Source organism: Calypte anna, chromosome 3 (assembly GCF_003957555.1).
Source record: "Calypte anna isolate BGI_N300 chromosome 3, bCalAnn1_v1.p, whole genome shotgun sequence".
Classification (NCBI taxonomy): Eukaryota; Metazoa; Chordata; class Aves; order Apodiformes; family Trochilidae; genus Calypte; species Calypte anna.
In genome coordinates this window covers 22,636,527-22,658,020 of record NC_044246.1, presented here as the reverse complement: position 1 = coordinate 22,658,020, position 21,494 = coordinate 22,636,527, and the positions used below count along the sequence as shown (strand labels likewise).

The following is a 21,494-nucleotide window of genomic DNA, read 5'->3' as shown; positions in this document are numbered from 1 at the left end:
TACAGGCATTACAGACTTGATTATATTTTGTCTCCTCTTAGACTATAATCACTGTTGGACAGACACAGGGTGTTTAAAAGTCTTTTATGTTTACTTAACACAATCATTGCTTCCCTGATGAAGTAAGAATTGAGCCAGTAGAGGAATAACTGCAGAAACGCCATTCAGCATGAAGAGTTTCAGATCTAAGTCCAGTAAGTTGCTCTACACACATTCCAACACTTGCTTTTCAGAAGGGTGTAATGATTTACACACTCTTCTTAAGTAGAGGCAGTTTCAATGGCAGATTAGTAACATAAACTGACAAGCTCTATGTGCTTGTCAAAAACACACAGCAGAGCTGTTGTTGTCTTTGGACTGTAACAGTTGCCATGTAAAAAAGACTCAGTTTTATTTTATATAAAAATCCATCATCTCAAATCAGTAAGGCCACAAGTAAGTATTGTGTGGATTTTCCACACTCAGCTGACAGCAGCTGTTAATGGCTTTAAAAACAGAATAAAACCCCAAGTTTATGAATGTCTGGCAACTGTGTAATCCCAGTGCATCTTTGTTGGTGTTGCTAAATCTGGTGCTGATACCAGTATCAAGACCCATCAGATGCATACTGCTTCAGTCATTCTGTGTCTTTCTGTGGAAGTATGTGCAGATCTTCCTCATGGAAACTGTGGTGGCAACCTAGAAAAACAAACAAACAAACCAAACCAATAAGAAACCCTTCTCACCTAGCTGTTCATATCCTGCCAGAGTCTTAAAGTCATCCTTTCAACATTGCTCCAGTGTTTAGCTTCCCAAATAAAATCATAAATGAAAGTTTCTTTGCTATAATCTGTCTCACAGATAAAAAGCTTACTACAGGAAACACTGGCTAAAACCTAGTGTTTTATTAGTGCCATAGGAAAAACACTGTGTTTTTCAGCTTGCCTACAGCAGGTAAGAGGGCTGCTGGTTTTCAAGATGTAGCAGATCAATGAATGCTGTTGGTATTTCAGTCACTCCCTCAGGCTTGGAGTACAACAAAAGAGCATCTCGAAATCTGAACTAGAGCATACTTGGCAGGAAAGGTTCTACAGTAATCTTTCTCCAGGGCAAATCTTTTTGTCTTGTGTTTAAACACGCAAAGCATAAAGTACAAGTAGTTTTAGGTTTAATATAGCCAAGATATCTTGGCACAACTACAGTATGAGGAGTGTGGCTGCTATACGTAACTTAAGGAGCAGTGGCTTGTCCACTTCACATCTGATAGAAGCTCTGGAAGAGGTGAAATCAGGTAAGACATGAGATACTTTACCAAAATAAGCCTTAGTGATGGCAACAACTTCTAGCATATCACAAAGTCAATTGAGAATGCAACCAAAATTTGATGAGTGAATATTAACCTGACTTTTGCTGAAATAAGTCAAAGACATTATAGAACTCTGGAGCCCAGTTCCAGGCACAAGTCAAGTTTGACTTGTTTTAAAAAAATCATTACTGTTTCCCAGTTTGCATGTTAAACCCTCATGCTAACTTTATAGTTGCTTTATAAGCTTTACTTTCAGATCCTGGAATGAGCTCTGTGCCACGCTTCTACACCAAAAGTAGGATTATGTAGGTAAAGTCCTGTCCTCTGACTCTTTGCAGTTCCTTTCTTTTCTGCTAGTGTTCAATGAAGGAACTGAAAGCATTATTTAATATGGGTAACAAATTATTTTGCTACCTGAGCTAGAAGAAAACTTAGCTCTTTCTTCCAGTGCTGAAGTGGCTTTCCCGTAGCACAGACAGGCAGATGTGACGGTGCACACATAAACAGTGGATCTGCCAGGAAAGGTGCTATTGTCATTGTGTTTCTCAAAGCAGAGCTGTATTTCAGATGATGGTTACATCCTCCAAAAACCTGGCTGGGGACTGGGAGGCATTCTGAGCTCTCAAGTCCTGAGTGAAGTGAGTGAAATCAACATCCTAACAATTGTCTTCCTGCATGGAGGGGCTTTGCAGATGACACCATTAATGTATCTGACTTATTAGGCCAGAAATCATCCCTTTTGTCTGCAATCAGAGGGATCAGATAATTCTTTGAATGCCTGAGCAGGAAAGAACAAGCAAAGGAAAAGTGGCAGCTAGGGGTCACTTCTTTCATGGCCACTGTCACTGTTCTACTTACAGTTTTTGGTGAGGTGGCCACTGCCACAGGCTCTTGTCGTTTGGCACTGGGACTGGAAGATGTTGAGGGTCTGCTTGAAGTGCTCTGGCTGCCAGCTCTGCCAGGACGGAGCTTCTCTCCCAGAGCAGACAACCAATTTTTTCTTTCTGGTGAACTATTCTCTTTATCTACTACCTCTGCCTCTTCCCCACGTGGAGATCGGAAAACATGGAGGGGAGTTTGAACACCCAGTGGATTCGTAGGGCCTCCAAGAGAGGAAGGCTCTTTTGGGCTATGGCCAGAGCCTTCACAATCATTATCCAAGTCAACGAGGCTGAGAGAGCCTTCCTCACAAGCTTTTTGGTCTTCAACCAAGTGACACAAATTCATCTTGGATTTCTTAGCTGTGTGGTCCAGTTCAGTCACACAGCTACAGGCCTGCAGACACTTCTGCCCCACATTATCCTCCTTGCCGCAGTCCAGCCTTCTCTTGGCACGCTTTTCAAGCTGCAAGTGTGGGCCTTTAGAAGGGCAACCAACTTCCAGGAGACCTTGGGTGACTTCTGCCAGGGCTTTCCTAGGAGAAGGAGCCTTTTTCCCCACTTCTGGAGAACAGCTAGGAGTCCTTGTCACCCAATGTTTAATGGACATTTTGGAGGAAGGGATCAGCTTGGGAGAAGCACACGGGCTGGCTCCACTCCCCTTGGCTGGGGTGCAGTCTGGAGCCACATGGGTTTTGGGAGTGCCTGTTGGAGTGTTGGTAGAGAGGGGAAGGTCTCCAGAATAAATGGGAGCACAGGCAGCCGGCTGTGGCGAGGAAATGCATGGGCTGCCTACGGTGAAGGCCTTGGCAGGAGTAGCCTGTGGGTTGGCTGGCAGTCCTGGGAGGGATGAAATGAATAGTTTGATGAGGAACACAGAACAGCAGACTACAGACAGACCCTTTATAAACACCCCTTCCAACTAGGAAACTAATTCAGCACTGACCCTGCTTCTCAGGCATATCAGTTTGAATTAAGAGTTTGCATAAATCCCACTAATTTCAGTCAAACTGGTACAATTCTTATGTGAAATCCTGTATCATATTGATAAATATAATACAGTATATTTGTGTGATGTCTGAAATCTATCCCTTCTGTAATGAGCACTCTTATGTGAGCTGCAGCCAAAGGATTAATGGATGGACAAAATAGATCTTGAATCTTCCAAGTTGATCCAGCCTTGCTGGAAGCTTTGCAGTGGCTTGATTCAGACAGCTCTGTACTGAGATGCTGCTTGAGACCAAGGCTGGTCCCCACCTGTGCTGCCACCTTTAATGGCTTCATACCTGAGTTGAGGGACAAAGGTACTATGAGCAGGTCCCACAGCTAATTACAATACCAAGGAATCCTTACACTGTAATATCCTACCATACGAACAATGCTGCTAGTCAGGTGTTAATAGCTGCATATTTTAAAGATTTAAAAAAAAAAAAAGAAAAAAGAAAAGAGAGTGTGGGAACAGGAAAGACATTCTTTCATTCTCATGTCTTTTTTGCTGGAAGATTTTCTCCAGTGCTATATTAGTATGAACAGTAGTTATTTACCACACCCAAGGAAATGAGAAATTCTTCACCTCCTGAACAAGGACTGACATTCCAAAGAAAATAAAATCTGTCACTGTAGTAAGTTATTCCTTTAAACCAAATTATTCTCAAACAGATATTCTACAGTGGCTTTTCAGCTCACTTGCCAAGTTGTAAACACCTCTGCTTTTAAAAAAGAGGTTCTGAACACCCAGCTTCTTAGAACAGTAGTCATAAGGACCTTGCCAGTAACAGTGGGAATCATTCATGGCAAAGATACTGGTTTGCAGCAGTATTAGAGGGGTTTTAAAATAATTTTGTCAATTTTTTTTATTTCTGGCACTCTCAAGCAGAGAACATGGTGGCAGGTTTGCTAGATGCCTGCTTTCTCATTCATCTAACTTGCAATTAAATGGAGTAGCACCATAGTTACTCTACACATTTCCACTGCTGATCACAACAGCTCTAAGCATTCTCTGTATACCAGGGGTTTAATCAGAACTCCTAATTCTCAGCATTAGCACTGTGTTCTAAATTGCTTCATTAGAACAATGAGGAGTCTAGTGTGAATAACCTGACATTTTCCTTAGGACACTGGGCTGTCTCACTAATAACATAATGAGTGAGTATCTACTTGACCTCTGATTATATACCCTACTAAGCCTCTTTTGATCCTTCCTTTTACTGTATTCTCTAGTATCCAAAATACAAGTTGTGGTATATCAGAGCAAAATTAAATAGGCTCCTGTACTAACAGATCCTGCTACAAATCATTCTACCACATGAAATAGAGATGCTTCAATCTGCACTAAGAGAAAGTTAGTTGTCCTAATCTTTACTTTGATGAGCACTTACAAGACAATAGTATCTCAGCTGGGGAATTAGTTGCACTTAAAATCTAAGCTCTTAGAGGCAGAAGTAGCAATCTCAGCAACCCTTGATGACAACCTACTAATTCATAGCGCAGAAATACTGCATCATCACTAGTGGGGTATGAGCACTTTCAATCTGAAACCACTCTAAAAGTTATACTGTGGAGACACTGGATAAGGAAAACAAGCTATCTGGAGAGCTGGATGGGTGACGTGGCAAGATGCAATCCCAGACTTGAGAAACATCCTCAAACTTGAGGTAAAGAATATGAAGTACAGGCTTTTTTGTGAGACCACACACATTAGCCAGGCTTCTACTACGACAGTTCCAAGCTGTTTCCATTTATGCTGCCATTGCATGCAGTACAATACTGTAAATACTTAGAGTCAACCTGCATCACAGAAAAGCAGGTTATTTCAGATGCTTCCTACCTCCTCTATTACCAGTCTTCTAGAGTGATATTATTAGTCTCCAGATTTAAGAGCCACAAATTGTCCATGCACAGGCCTGCTCTGGAAATTTGGTTACACAAAACCAGAAAGTAGTGCAGCTTAGGAAAACCACAAAAATAATTTCCAAAAAAAAAGGAAACTGTGCTTTCTACCGTTGACAATACAGTCAATACACAACCTCAGTCTCAGAAGTTGTTCCACACAAATGGGTGGGGAACTATCTATATCTCATCCCAGCAGGTCTGAAATAGTACTTAGCTTGCCAGCTCTGAATGAGTCTCTGCAGACAACTCCTATATTCCAGCAGCACGTGCTCTGTGTTCAAGAGCCAAGGTCAGCAGGAAGCCTGCTTTTGTGTGTGCAGTGTCTGTGTACTTCCTCTTCCCTTCTGTGTTACTTTAATGCAGCACAGAGCAAGGAGAGAGGAGTTATTTTTCTAGTATGATTGCCAAAACTGACTTGTGAAGTTTTCATGTACAAGCTTCAGATTGTACACTAACTTGGCCAAAACTTCAGGTTTTAGGTTTCTAGACTAGACCAATGTTTACTTCTCTTTTGCTGAAACAGGTACACAAAGTGATTTTTGAGCCCTCTCTGAAGCAATGTGTGCTCATACAAACCATTTACCAGCTACAGAGCAGACCTGGCGCTCTCCCTGCTATTGTCCTGCAAACTTCCTGCAAGACTGTTACTGGCAAAAGGTTAGAGGTAATGTTATCCCATGAGTGGGATATGGAGACCTTCAGCCTTTAGTTGTATAAGCCAAGGTGAAATTCATCTGGAGGGAAAATCTCACTAGGAGAAAAGATAGGTGGGATGCAGGAAATGATACCACCAGCTGCTGGGAAGCAGTTGTATTCTTAGTTTCAGAGTTACCTATAATGAGAAGCTCATCTTATTTCACTTTGTTGGGGGTTTATTCTTCTTTTCCCTACTCTGCTGTAATGAAATGCAAAATTCAGGTAACTCAAAGTAGTGCTATGATCCAGCACTCCTTTCTACTGGTCTTTTGTACTGTCCAGTGAGTAGCTTCTCCACAAAACCCAGATCTGCTTGCTAGCTGTGAGAGCATGCTGCCTGGCTTGTCTCATTGCCTAGGCTTTGTAGAAAAGTGTTGCATTTGTTAACTAGCCTTCACATGTGAATAATTGGTTGCTACTGGTTAATTCTGGAACATTATGATCACATCATGATTTTCTATGTGTATTTTTTAAATCCTTTACAATGTGGCATTCGTCTGTATAAACAGCACCATTGTGTGGAGCTGAAGGAGGAGATGTTATATTGATAGCAGAAGCAAAGAAATCTGTGCAGAGTTCAACTACTGGGCAGGAAGAAACAGTTCAGAGTTCCAAGGTTGTATATTTGCCATCAGCCCTTTACTAGGTCAATAGTAAACTGGAAAAAGTATATGATCTTTCTGCTCTCAGTTATTATTTGATATTAAAAAAAAGTGTGACTTGCTGCTAAAGTGCATGCTCCACATGACAGCTCCTTTAGCTCTTCAGTTATTGAAGCCTGCTGATACCCACTGATGATGTGGCTGCCTGACAAGCTGTATTAATGTATTTGTACTGTATTAATGAGTATTTGCTTCACAGACTGGTCATACAGATTCTGGCAAATTTGCAAGCTGTTTTAGCCAGCTTGTCTTGTTGGCTGCACTAGTGTTTACAAGTAAAAGTGTCTGGGTACATGAATTATTGCCTAATAGGAAAAAAAAATAGAAGACTAATAAGAAGGCTAATAAAAGCCAAAGGTTTCTTTTGGTATAGAGAACAGCCAAAATTCAGAAGCCACATTGCAGAGCAAGGCACCTCAGCACAAGGACCTTACCTGCTCCACATTGTCCTTCTGCTTTCTTCTGAGTGACCCAGCCCACCAAGTTGATTTTGTGGAATGCTGATTTCTCCTCCTCAGGACAACGTTGTAAGCGCCAAATCCTCACAGTGTTGTCATCAGAGCATGTGGCAATCTACAATATAAATTACTTTGGTGGAGTACCCAGGGCACATCTTATGGTTCACTGGCCAAGTGAACTAGAACAGCTACATGTGACACACCATGCTAATAAGAACAAGGGTGAAGTCTCATTTAAGGTGTACAAGATTTACCCATTAAGCAAACAAAACAACCCAACTCTGCTTCACTGCTGTACTAGAAAGCAGTATTTACTTTAGAGCAGACCGGGTTACTGCCTTCTTGTCTTTCTGCTAAAGAAATCCCAGTCAGTAGGAACCATTTGCCTTGTATATCTATGTAACACTGTAACTGCCTGCTCAGGAAAGGTCAGGTCATATTTTCAGATTTCATTCACTTGGTAGGCAAAAGAACTCATGCTTCTTCTTGAACCTGCATCTAGGTCTGTCTGCTACTCAGTACCTGCTTGGGGATGAACATTTGCAACACAATGAGAAGGTGACATTGGAAGGCTGTTGCACTAGTCTTAAATGCTATCTCTACAGAGTCAGATGTCAGCAGTATCTGGCAGAGAAACCAACTCTTCTAGAAACATTGGTCCAGATTCCTGCTGCAGCATCATTCCCTCCAAAAAGATCTGTGGAATCTTGTCCGAAGAAGCAGTAGAACCTACCCAGCTCACATTTAATGGCTCTCTTTGGACAGATTAGATGATGTCTCACATAGGATTTAGCAGCAAGAAAAACTAAATGATGTAGCTAAAGTTCTTAGAAATCCAAATGGGAAAGTACCTCTGCCCTGATCACTGTAGAACCAGCATCATCCCCACAGAAATCAACTTTAACTCTCAATTCCAAGCAGCTTCCTGACCTGACCTGTCTTAGCACCACATTTTTCACTTTTCTTCATGCTTCAGCTTCTAGACAATGGCTGACTATTTACCTGTGTCAGTAATGATTTAAAGGCTGTATAGATCTGCATTTCCAACACATCATGATCAGGATGCCTGAAATCTGTGATTTAGATCATAGATTTCATCTACATTCTCATATTTTTGTGCATCTTACACACAGAACAATTCATCCTGTATCCTTGAAAGATTTCCACTCTCCTACACACCAGTGATTTTCTGAAGACCCAGTGCTATAGTGCAAGCTAGGGAAAGTGGCTGTCTTGACTAATACTGTGGGGTGAAAGAAACTCTGGCTATTACTCAGATACTGTCCAGGATTTTTCAAGATTATTTCTCATTTTGAGCTAGGCCCATTGTCTGAACCAGCCTCCTACAGTTCTCTTCTTTTTAGTGGTAGCTGGTGGATAATTACTAACCCAATTTCACTGTAGTTCTTTGGGTGTGCACACAAATATGTCATAAAAATATCTAAGAAATATAAAGAATTCACAGTTTTAAAAGGCTGTACAGAATTACTGCCACAGACTAGCAGATATATCAGTGGTCAGAAAGATACAGAAGCTGTATGTATAGAACAAGCTTTTGGCTTATGAAAGACCTGATTAAATGGTTTCACAGTTTGGTCTCTTACAGGGAGTGCTACAAGCTTTGATCATCAGAGGTCTTTGTTCCTTTGTGATTTCCTAGGTCTTATCAAATAGCCTAGAATAACTGAAAATAATATGAAAGTTCCAATACATTGTATTCATGTGACAAGCTTAGTTTACTCTTTTTCCCAACAAGGTTTGAAATAACTGACTAAAAATTTCTTCCCAAATAAACAAATTCTGCTGCAGGTTTGAAATGCAGATGTTGCCACATCACATCTATTGTTTCATAGGAAAGACAATTTTCCAGAAAACAAACCTTAGTGAAGTCTGAAGGACACCAAGCAATGGAGGTAACTTCTTGAGAGTGCCCAAGGAGTATCCGTGGAGGAAGGCTGGGCTCAGACACCTTAAAAATTGCATAGAAAAACAAGTATACAATCAGAATCCCTGAAGCCTAATCACTACAAAAAAACTCCAGAGCCCACCTGTGAACCATGCGAATACTGTATTTTTTGTATGACATTCAGTATATCAAACACTCTCAGCCTGTTGTCATGAGGCAACAACTGAAGGAGCCCTAAGAATCACTTCATGTTTCATTTCTCAAGGTGAAGCAGTTGGTCAGAACTGAAATGTACTGACTTGGCTAGAAACACTGGTGCAGCTAATGCTACACACAGGATTTCAGCCTCCAGAGTCGTCAGCCCAAAACATGACACAAGCATTTTACTACAGTAAGTATCTCTACCTGTTCTAGGTAAGATGCTTAAAGGTTTGGGAAACTCACACTTTGAATCAGGATACACAAATAAATATTCTGCTGCCATTTTACAAATGTCCCAATCCCAAGACAGTGGTTTATTAAATAAGTAAAACCTCCACTAACAAAATCCTAGAGATGAACCATCACTGGCTTCAGAACTGGCATTTGTGTGATGGCCAAATGCCATTACCTCCTCCAACCAACCAGCTGGACCAGAGACTCTCTTCAGAGTTCATGAAAAAGCTCCCTGATTCACTCATGCTCATTATACTTCATTTCTCTTACACCCTTCCTGAAAAACTTTTTCCTGTTCTACAGTATTACTATTAATCTTCAATTACTGCTCCTGCAAGAGACAAATGCAGATGAAGCGAACATTAAGTGGCCCACGGAAGAAAACACACACATACACATCCAAGTTTTGTATGCTTTCAGCAGGCAATGCTTTCAGAAGCTATGAGTCACATTAATTATGTGACATTATAAGGGGGATTTTTCAAGGGGATTTGCATAAATGACTAAGTGAATGAACAGATCCTTTAGTGTGTGGGTAAAAGAGTAGACGTTACGTACAGATTTCAAAAGAAGATGTAAGACAGAGAAGGCTCCTGATTTATCCACAACATTTTTTCTTGTGGATCACCTCCTAAAACAGTCTGCAAAAATCACAATTTAACATCCAGCTTCATATCTTAAAGTTGTTCTGATACAAACAGGTTCATCTTAAGAGCCTGGGTTTTTTTCCTGGCATAGCAAAGGCAACCACTTGACTATTATCCACTAAATGTTTTGGTCAGAGTACTTCCTTCTCTGCCAAAACATGCAATACCATGGAAACTAAATCCTTATTTAGGGAATAAACAAGAGGAGATCTTGGTGCAGAGAGCACCTTTGTTTACATTTAACAGTGGTCTTGCTATACACACATAACTGATACAATAGCAGTCCAGTAGCCACTGATTGCTGAAAGGAAAGCAGAGGTAGAGAATTATTCTTGCTGAGACACACTGGTTTTACACTATACTACTGTAAATTAAACCAGCTAATATTATTGTGAACTAAGGGAGAATGCATAGTTATAGCTGTGTCCACTGTGTTTTGCAGAAGGCTGCTGGCCAGCCTGTGCCTGTTAAGTCAGGATCAGCTACAGAACATGTTGCTTTTTGCCTGATTTGACAGGATATTGGTGGGGAAGTTAGGGCTATTGTGGAAAGGTTAAAATGAGAAACCTAGGAAATGAGACATTATTAGTTACTCTACTCACTGCAACAGCTGTTGTATCCATCATCAGGGTTCAGCATAAAATGGTTTATATGCGTTCATGCATAAAATTCAAGCACTAAAATTCAGCTGCTATGACAGACAAATGGGTAACTCAATGTGGTCACCACAGAGTGGTCTGTACCAGAGGATTTAAAGGACAATGGAACTATGGAAGTATACGTCTATAATAGATACTTTTTTAATACCAGGGAGGTAACTCAGTTAGATACCATCTTTGTAGAGAGAAAATTCCCTGCTTTCTGGATTTTATAATCTTAGGCCTAAACTAGTAATTAAAAAAAACAAACCCACAAACACAATGAGGTGAGTGTTCATTGCCTGGAAGGGATTTATATATGGAAACAGGCTGAAAGTGTAACTTCGTCAGCAACAACTTCCAGCCACAGTATCCTTGGGAACTGCTGACCCCAAATTAATTTAAAAATGCTGAAAAACTTTCTGAGAGAAAGAATCTGGGTGCACAAGGTCTTCCTCTGCCCTTCATTACTCGAGATATGAAAAACTAGTGCTCTTCATTAAGTTCTTTCCAACATTACCTGTTAATTTCTCATGCAATATCTAACCATGTTTTTTTCACAGCATAGTTAATTCTCATCCCATGAAAAGATATATATGTTTCAGAGTCAATTAAATCTGTCGATGTTTAAAACAAATTAAGAAGCCTCTGGTTATCATACATCTTGAAAGAGACAGTTTAGCAGGAAGTCCCACTTTCTAACCTGACCATGGGATTAAAATATAAGCAATCATATGATTATTTATTTAATAAATTTGCCATATGATCTGTCACTCACATGTGAGACAAACAGAAACTTTTTGTACACTAATGCATTTTGAATGTGCTTAAATGCTCAAACTTTGAGATGTAATGACATCCTTGAATGCTCTCAGCCCAGCCCCAGCCTGCATTCCCAGACTGCATCAAACCATGTGAACACAGGATGCGCAGCCCAGGTTTGCACAGGTATTTTTGCTGAACTCGCACAGAACATGATGAAGGTTAAAATTACACCACTTGGCATAGGAGTAGTCATGCTACTGCACTCCTGCTTCTTCTGAGTAAGCAACCTACTTCCTTGCAAGTGTTCTCCCAATCAGTGTGAATACATGCTCAAGCCACAATCACAGCAGGCTGGATCTCTGCTCTAAAAGGATTGTTGTTTAACTTTCCAACTCATTGTTAAATGGGTAAACCAGTCAGCATTCCTTAAAAATTACCCCAAAGCTGAAATAAGCAGTCACCTGTGGTTTCTGTCTATTCTACTTTAGATAAGAAGTCCATATATCTGTTCTCATATGGCTGTCGAGTATGGAGAGCAGAACTTGAAACATGCATTATTTGCATGACATTTGCATTTCCTACATGTCAGCACAAGATGCCAAGTGACGAAGCCTCTCAGCTGTCAGACAGTGCTTTGGAATATTGCTGAAGGCTCTGGTTGAGCCCTTGCTGTAACACAAAGGCTTTAACTACTGTAAATTAGGTATAAGAAAAACTTATGTCCAAAGCAAGAGTTGGAAAAAGGGGTAATGGAGAGAGACAGTGTCCTAACAATTAAATTGTTAGTTTTCTGTTTATGTGCTCCATTGCTAAATATGAACCAAGAACTGTCTGTCTACTTGTTATAGCTGGCTGAATCACCAGGATTGAAAGATGATTTAAATGCCCATTAAAATCAGATTAAGATCAGCAACTTGTAATAAGCAGCAGTGATGACTTATTGATGGCAGGAGGTTAGCTCTGTTTTACATTAAACAGTTACATCTAGCCTTGACAGCAACACACTCTGGGCAAAACATGCCAGGAGCTAACCTCAAGTTGCTCTGAGTAGGAGTGGGAAGGCAGGGAGTGTCCTACATGAAGATGAAAAGCAAATGAAATGGAAGACCAGAGCAGCTCTGGCTTGCACACTTGGGTCTGTCCCAGTTGCCTCACCTTCCAGATGTACGCATTGCAGTCACTTGAGCCACTAATCAGGAACTGGTCATCTGGGCTGGTGCTGGATTTGATGTAAAAGGTTGAATTCTGATGCCCGCTGAAAACTGCCACTGTGAGAAGAAAAAATAAGAAAAAAAAGGCCCATTTGATCACAGCAGTTGAATGAGTTGTGCAAGCAGGGCTGATCCTACAGGCTTTTCCTGCCTAGCCACATAACCTCTTGGAGAAAGTGGTTGCACTGCTCCCTCGCTCTCGGGCTCTGGGGCAGGAAGTGTTTATTATTCAACTGGAGCCCTTCAGGCTTCCATAATGACTCAGGTTTACCTAAACAGCTCTCTCCACAGCATTAGGAAACAGTAGCAGCTTCATTAAAGCTTTAGCTTCACTCATGTCATGAGCAGGCTGAGACATCACCTGGGCTGCCCCATTGCCCTGGTGAAGGTTCCTTGTCTCTTCCTGTCAGCCACCACCACCAGACTTGCTACATTAACAGGGGTAGTTGTGCATAGAAAAAGCATAGTGAGCATTCTTCCACAGAGGTGGCATAGAATTGTAGAGTCATAGACTGATTTGGGCTGGAGGGACCGCCTAGATCATGTAGTTCCAACACCCCTGCCATGGGCAGGTATGCCTCCTACTAGACCAGGTTGCTCCAAGCCCCATCCAGCCTGGCCTTAAAACACTTCCAGGCACTTGCTTCTCCTTCTTCCCACTGCCAGTATCTTTATTTCATCAACAAAACTTGCATCATGTCAGCCACGTTTGCCACCTTCCTTATATTTAAAGTTTCAGCATTTGCTAAAGCCCTGAAACCACGACCCCAAGTGGCTGCTGTTTCCCCTGCTGCCAGGACCAGAGGAGCAGGCAGCCAGCACAGGAGCCAAATATGGATTAAGAGCACTTGGTCACACAATATCCCATCCTCTCCTTGGGGCAGAAATGAGATGAGTTTCCTGATGCAGTGCCCAGCACTGCCTTGACCATCCCTATTTTAACAGTGTTTTTGGCTAAGGTGTTGACCCACAGACCAGAGGACAGGTGATGACCTTTAGCAGCCACTGAAAACTTGCGGGAACCCAAAAGTTCCCTTGATCCCTTCCTGCAGCTCTCTCAGGACTGTGGTTACAGGGCAGTGAGTCCTTTCCCAAGCCAGACACACTGACAGGTCCTGAGAGAGAGGATTTCCTCACGTCCCCCCACATCCTAAAGCTGCCCACGTGCCAGGCAAGCGCAGGCGCAGTGGGGAGGAGAGGCGGGGAGTGGGAGAGAGAGGCACAGACTGACCGACCGACCCACGGGCTGGGGCTGCCCTCTGTGGGAACAGCAGCAGCCCCTTCATCCAGCTGGGTGATCCACATCCCTCCTGGGCTTTAACAGCTGCTTAGGAAGCTGAGGGTGGGATGCCCTGTGCTTTACCGGGAGCCTATTCAGGCGGGAGGATGGGCCAATGAGCATATTTCCACAGCTCATCCGGGGTTAACCTCAACAAGTGAGTTATTAATATTGGCTCCTTGCACTGCTTCTGTCTTTGGAACCAATCCCACCCGCCAGACTGCCTTCCTGGAGAGACAGAAGGACACATTGTGCATTTAATTTCAGTTAACTGAGAGACAGAGAAGACACAATAGAAACTAAAATCATGTGTCTGGCTGGAGTGCTTCTAACAAGTTTTGCCACTTTCTGAGAAGCAACCACTGGCCTATGAGAAAGCAATTTAGTATACTGAGATCTGTGGGCTGACTTTCCAACACAAAAGTCACAGGTGCAGAGCTGAAGGCATATAAAAAGCTGAAGCATCCACCAAGTGCTGGGGATGCTTTCTTCCAGAAACTGTGGTAAAAGTTAAATTTAAAGGACACCTTAAAATATCTGAATATGATTGTTTTATACAGATTCATATATAAGAGCTTGGAAAAAACAGAGAGTGCTAGTAAGCAGAATATTCAAACTTGCTTCAGGTGGGTAGCAGCTGGACACCAGTCATTCCTCACCAGATAACATGCAAACTACCCTTCGTGTCAGTCTGGGTGAACCAGCATCTGCACTTAGACAAGTTTTTGTGCTATTAATTTTATATGGGTGGCTTAACACAAAATAGTAACAGCTCTTGTAACAGGTGCCTTGTCTTCCAGGTAGCTTTAGCCATAAGAAGATGGAATAGGTTTCCTAAGCATTCGACCTGGTCTTTTTAAGTCACAGGGAGAAACTTGCCTTTCTGTGCTCTGTAGCATCCATTTTTTGCAGCTAGCTCCACACATAACTTGCTTACCTGGAGTGGTCCTTAAACTTGCCATATTGAACATGTAGATGATGTCATCAGTGCAGTTAGCAAACAGATTATTACCAGTGGAATCCAGAACCAGGCTGGAATACCCTGTAGACAGAGAAAAGTTCTTCATAAGAATAACTTCACACACACAAAAAACCTCATGAACATTTTGGAAAACAGGCATTTAGAAAGAACCTCTAGCAGGTATCAGGATGTCATTGCAAAGTTCATTTGTTTCACAGGGTGCTTGGTGGTGAAGGAAAGTTTCTAGAATAGCATCTACATTTTCTTATGAAGATTCGGGGTGATACTTACAGAGGAATCTCATCTTCAGAACAGTCAAGCAATTTGTTCTATAGTTTCAAGTGGATAACAGGAACAACCAGTTGGAGAAGGAGCAATTAAAAACAAACAGAAACCCTCTTACTTTGGTAGAATAAGCCATCTTCTGATTTGCTAGTGATTTAAGTGTGAGGAAAATCTTTCCCCACAAGCCAATTATTTCACAACCAGCTCCTGGAGGACTTGCCTCACGTTTTTGGGACTGACACTGACCACCATCACCACATCAAGATAGCGGAATAGAGGAGTCATCAGGAATTACTGTGTTGGATCAGAGCAGTGTAAGGCATTAAGACACAAAGTAGCACAGAGCAACATAAACAAGACCACTACAGCTTTTGATAAAAAACCAGTTTCCAGAGTTGCTAGAGTCTGGAAGGTTACCATGTAAAAACCCAGTCTGGTCTGTCAGCTTTGTAAGGTACAATGCAAAGAAAGAGTTAAATCTGATTTCTACTTATGCATCAAAAGTACTTGCTAAATCCACTATCCTCTCCATTTCTGGAAATACAATGATTTGCATAACCTTGGTTAGGCAAGTTTTATCATTGGGGCAATGATACAAAAATGGGGTACTCTCACTCTTCAATGTGAAAATTTGGCATTGGCAATACCAAATACCCTGCTGAGCTTGTCAGTCTGATCAATAATTGGCTAAAACGCGAAGAGGTGGCACTGCCAGTACTTGTTAAATTCACTTTGCAATTTATTGGAGGATTAAGTACAATAAAAGGAGGATTATTTAACAAATACATCCTCCAATAACTTACCAAGTTTGCGAGTACTAGTCCCAGGGTAGCAAAAACACTTGAAAGGCACCGGGTCCTGACGGTAAGCAGCATAGTTTTTGCGCAAGTCCCATACTTTGATCACACTGAAACAGAAAACACAAGAGCCTTCTTCAACTCTGAAAATTTCTTTTGCAACACTGACAGGGCTTTCTAAGAGCACAGGAAGACAGGTTGCTCACTACTGAGGAATGTCCAGTGCTAAGAAGCACAACCGAGCAGAAGCAGAGCAGAGAAATGCTAAAAGCAAAACAATTGCTCTGCTGGGTATGGATGAGGAAGCAGCACTGTCTTCTGTAACTAACACAAGACACAGCAAAAGCCTGAAAGACAATGTTCTTCAGCTAGTAAAAGAAAGCACAAAGATGCCTTTATACTGTTTATATTGTTCCAAAAATAAAGACCTTGAAGCTTTTTCTTGCTTTCCAGGAGCAAGATTCTCTCATGAGCAATAGGCAAGAGAATCGATGTTGTCTGCCTCAAAGAGGCTGTGACCACATGGAGGTTCCTTAAGAATCAAGTCTTAAGAGGGTAATCTCCATACTAATCAATGAGACAGCTTGCTCTGGCTCCAAGATGCTGCAATGGATCTGGCACCTGAAAGAATGCATCTTTTGTAACTCAAGGCAACATTTTCTCAAGCACGCCTGCACATATGCAGGCACCAACCACCCACTTATATCCCAAAACAGCTCACTGTCTAACAATAGCCTGTTTATGTGTAGTCCCATGGGTCCCTGATAACAGAAAGAGATGAGAATTACACTTCTACCCCATAGTTAAGACACTAAAATGAGCATTTACCACATATGCACAATTTAGTCCAGCACTGCAATCTTCAGTAAGGAAGAAAAGCAGTAGTTTTGCCAATACAAGATGGCAGTGTAGGTGCTGATCCTGCTTAATAATAACAGTAGCCTTGTGGGCCCCTGAGTGATCTTAAAAAAAAAAAAAAAAGAAAAAAAAAGGCTCCCAACTTTTCTGTGCCACTAAGAACACAAAGAATAGACAGAAAAGCAGAAAAGCAGGCATCCTCCCTCTTTACCCATCAACAGCTCCTGCAGAGATAAGAGTATGCTCATCCTGAAGCAGCACCACAGTTACACTCTGCTGGAAATCCTTAAAAAGAAAGAAAAGAAAAAAAAAAAAAAGAACATTATTTTCTTTCAAGGTCAGCAAGACTTTGCTGCTTAGTTCAAGGCCAAGCAAATACCGAGATAACCTCCTCCTAGCCAGGCAGGAGCATTTGGAAATACCAGATGCCATTTAGGGCACAACAATCCTTTAAACACCCCCACCAGTGAAATGGCTCCTGAGTGGTAAGTGTTTTTTCACATGGCATTTGCACAAAGATGGCTTTGACAGCATGTGTGTTGTTAGACAACAAAACAATGTCTAAAATTAGCCATTGCAGGTGACCATGAAACAAAAACCTACCTCTGCAAAGATAAATGGAAGTATTTACCACATTCAAGCCAAATATATATTACAATAATTATTTAGAAAGGCTTCTGTAAATCACATTGTCTTCAAAAGAGACCTATATTTAATTTGTTCACCAGATACATACCACCAAGGGAGCAAGTCCTCTTAGGTTCTGCCTCTTCTTCTTTAGTTTGGAAGGAGTCTGCTTATCAACTACATTGTGTGCTCCACTGATTTGATTCACCTGCCTATAAAATCCATCTGAAAGAAATCAAAGACATCTCTATCAATAGTTTCTATGCAATTTTGTTATCACTTTAATAAAGTAGGCATTAGTTTAGAGTAAGTCCTTAAAAGTGGCTGAGGCTAACCTTTAAAATCATTAATATATTCTGAAAATAAGAACTGTTTGTTACATACAAAACCAATGAGAAAAATAGAGCAGAAAACAGAAGCATATATTTAAAAAAATTGTCAGTGTAGCATGGACATAGAAACTCAGACTGATCTACACAGACTGCCTTTGGAAATCATTACCTCTTGGTCTGGTCTTTGGCATGTATCCTGGTCTGGAGCATTCAATTCATCTCATCTTGAGCGGAACTGCACTCAGGGGAAGGTTTCCAGTGCTTTTCCACTCCATTTTATAATTTTCTATTTAGCTTTGTCTGCTACTTTGCCCTTTATGAATTTTACTGCTTGACTAGACTAAAGTGACTTTTCTACTTTTTTTGCCTGTAGCTCCTACTCCTGTCATGTGGAGCCTCCCTTTTCCCCCCTTGCCAGTCTGAAGAGACAAAGAATCTGGGACAGATGAAAGTGAGACATCTTCTGGCAGCATAGGCCAGGAAACTAGGAAGAGGCATAAGGACATGACCTGTCCAGGGGAGGAATAGCTCCAGGAAACAGGAAGAGAGGAGCAAAATGAGCTCTCACTGCACTGCAGAGGTGTTCTCACAATATAATGAGTTGCTCCTAGCACTCACAAGTTCTTTTGTTCCTTCAATTTCTGCTTTTCTTCTTACTCTGGCAGGAACCTTTCCATCTTTGCTTCACACCTCTGGATGACTGACCTGAACTATATCACCCAGATTATCTATCTCTGTGCTGTCCCACACAGGGATGTATTCTTTACCCACTTATCTCCTTACCAATACACAGGGTATTATCAGGCCAGCATGTTAAGCATGCTGCAAATTGGAGACTGTTACAAAGTGGGAAAATACATAATATATACATTTTCCTCTACTAAAGCCGTATGCTGTTATCTGACAATCCTCTTACTAAAATGTTCCCTGTCTTCTAATCAAAAGCATTAGCCCAAGAAGTATATCTTAGTACTATTTTTACATGAGAAACTCAGCTTTTCTGATACATATCTGAAAGTTTTTACCTTTCTTGTTGCATCTGGTATCCCAAACCATAATGTTTCCATCTCTGCCTCCTGTACAGAAGACAGCTATGGGAGAGAAAAAGAGTGCTATTAGCTTCCAAAGTGCTAATTTAATTAGCTGAATGCAGTACAATGCCCTCCATGTGCCTCTGGCTCTTCTGCCCCAACATTTGGGATTCCAGTCTTAGAAATACAAAAATCAGGCCAATATTCCTCCATTCTCTTTGATTAGAATCCTTACTCTTCTAGTCTTTTTTAACTACAACTCTAACAGCAACCTGCTTATGAAAAGATTATTTACACACTTAGTAGGTGTCATATCCTAAACTTGCCCAAGGTCAGAAATGTAGGGATGTTACTATTGGGTCACTGTGAGGTCCCAACAAGTTGGTTTTACTTCGCTGTCTGGGTAACTGTTCAGCCAGCCTGTGGTATTTGATCCTGGCCATTTCCAAAGTCCCCTCTTAGCCCCAAAAAGTACCAGTGTGGTAGGGAGAAAGACGACAATAAAAACAGACAACAGGGAATATCAACATTTACCTTTCTCAAATCTGGAGAAAGCAACTGACTTGAGGCTACACTGGTGACCTTTGCATATGCCAAGAAGCTCGCCAGCTCTCACATCCCACGCTTTGGCTGTCTGATCTCCTGAAGCAGTGACCTTCAGAGGAAAAAATAAAAAGCTTTAGTCATTTTGTGCACACAGTTGCTAAAGGATTGAAAAATAAAGTTAGATGGCAAAAGACTGCTTACAATCTTGTGTTCTCCTGGTACCCAGGCAAGGTCAAATACAGCATTTGAGTGTGCCTGCCATTCTAACAACAAAACAAAAGCCAAGATTAGTTCAGTGCACTGCAGCATGCTATTTTGCAGAAGACCAAAGAACATCAGACAAAGAAATCAGAGAAACTGTCAACTGCTTGTCTTAGGCAACACATAACAATTCATCTGCTACTGCTGTTGTAAGAGCATACTCATGCTACTGCTTTGTCAAGAAGACTCAGCAGCATACACGAAAGGAAAGAAGTACCACCCACATTTATGTTTAGAGTTGCAAAAAGCTTTGATTCCAGTAAATCAGGTACTTGACACATCAAATTAAGATCATATTCTATATAATATTTACCCTTAAAGATCAGTTTGCTGGTAGTTTGAGCTTCAGTATCATACAGCCTAACAAACCCTTCTTCATTTGCAACTGCGAGTATATGCTCCAAATTTGGGGCTGAAAAGAAATTCAAACATATTTTTGTATTAAGTATCTGGTCCACGATCATGCCCCTGCTCTTTGTGAAGGGCCACAGATACTTTAAATATAATACACTGCAGATAGTTAGCTGTGAAAAAAACACTATTGACATAGCTATTTAAATGTTAAAAATGCAGGCATATTGGAAAGTATTTCTTCTGGATATTCTATACAGCAGCTACTATACATGGAAAATCAAACTGCTCAAGGAGAAATTTTTGAGATAACAGCCTCTTTCACCAGTTATTGTAGTTTTCTAGATACAGTTTTCTTTATCCATATGTCCACTGTATCCATACTACGTATACTACTACAACCTCCAATAATTGCTATGGCTTGGAAAAGCAGGAAGCTGCCTTGGATAAAGGTATGAGCTCACAGCAAAAATACAGTGGTGCAAATGAAAGAGCTTTGTCCTAAAGAACCAGGAAATTCCATGCTTTCTCCACTCGCCACATATGTATCATTGGGAAAGGCTACACGTTTAGTGACATATGTCTAACTCTGCCAATTCTTCATTCTATTTTTCATCCTGCTGTATCTTTTACATATTTTTACAAACCTCTGTTCTTCAACTATGTGGCCTCACACTGTCACCAAGAGGACATACCGTGAAACACACAAAGCTGAAACTGAGACACAAAGGCTTTGCATTTGCTTCTTTAGGGGATAATTTCCTCCAGTACAACTGGAAGCACCAAGATACAATTTGTATCACATCCAGGTGCAAGTACAATATTGCCAGCTCTTTCTAAAACAAGGAACTCTGAATCTAGATGAGATATACGAGAAAACAAAACAAAACAAAAACAGGTGTCCACCCCCTGACCCCTGAAAGGACCTTTTGGAAGGTGACTTTACCTGAAGAAAAGGTACAGCCGAAAGGAGGGACCGGCATTCCCGTTTCCCCGTAAGAGAGGTGGTCATCTTCCCGGCTGCACTGGTAGCTATCCAAGAGATGCTGTAGGGGGAGCGGAGAGGTCCGACCTACAACGAGACAGACAGACGGTGACGGCACCAGGCAGCACGGGATCGGATGCGGGGAACCCCCAGACCCCCATAGAGGCCGTGGCGGCGGCCAAACCGCCAACTTCGCCGCCAGGCGAGTCTAACTCGGGGGCACCGAGCCCACCGCTCTGATGGCAGCCGGCCCGGACTCAGGCTGCGACGGTTCCGGCGCCCAAGGAATAGGCAGCGGCGGTGCGGGAGGGGTCGGTACGGATGAGGTATAGGTTAGGCTCCCTCGGGTGGGGATACTCACAGGGGAGCGCGGCTGCGGATCGGCTGAGGAGAGCGCGGCAGAGCATGGCTAAAGGGACAGGCAGAAGGAGCAGACCCGGCTTCTGGCGCCTACTCCCGCCACCAACCGACCCGCCAAATGCGCCTCGGACTCTGATTGGGCAACACGTGCCGACTACACCGCGCCCTTTCCCCTCTGATTGGGTGGCGCAGAGGAGGGGCGGGGAAGGGCCTCCAGGCCACACCCCCCCGGCGGCCGCTCCGCCGGTGTCGGCGGCGGGAACGCGCCGGCACCTCGGCGCTGCGCCTGCGCACAAGATGGCGGCGGCGGCGCTGGGCTGAGGAGGCGCCAGGGTGGCCGCGCATGCG

At 42.2% G+C, this 21,494-nt stretch overlaps 1 protein-coding gene across 1 annotated transcript; it reads right to left on the bottom strand.

Moving 5' to 3' along the window:
• Window positions 1-612: 612 nt before the first annotated feature.
• DTL (denticleless E3 ubiquitin protein ligase homolog) lies at window positions 613-21,193 on the bottom strand. The gene is made up of 15 exons (XM_030447757.1): window positions 21,148-21,193; window positions 20,748-20,873; window positions 19,764-19,862; window positions 19,391-19,452; window positions 19,178-19,298; window positions 18,638-18,703; window positions 17,390-17,505; window positions 16,865-16,938; window positions 15,802-15,905; window positions 14,690-14,794; window positions 12,418-12,530; window positions 8,751-8,840; window positions 6,848-6,986; window positions 2,144-3,003; window positions 613-678 (listed from the first exon to the last, which is right to left on the bottom strand). The coding sequence occupies exons 1-15, from the start codon at window positions 21,191-21,193 to the stop codon at window positions 613-615; spliced, it is 2,187 nt and encodes a 728-aa protein (XP_030303617.1).
• Window positions 21,194-21,494: the final 301 nt, after the last annotated feature.

Excerpts from the sequence above, each read along its gene's own strand:
- DTL (XM_030447757.1), bottom strand. The coding sequence starts at position 21,193 with ATGCTCTGCCGCGCTCTCCTCAGCCGATCCGCAGCCGCGCTCCCCT. Across the intron at positions 19,863-20,747 it reads CGGCTGTACCTTTTCTTCAG|CCCCAAATTTGGAGCATATA; the intron begins GTAAAGTCACCT and ends ATTTCTTTTCAG. Across the intron at positions 3,004-6,847 it reads AGAAGGACAATGTGGAGCAG|GACTGCCAGCCAACCCACAG; the intron begins GTAAGGTCCTTG and ends CATCCCTCCCAG.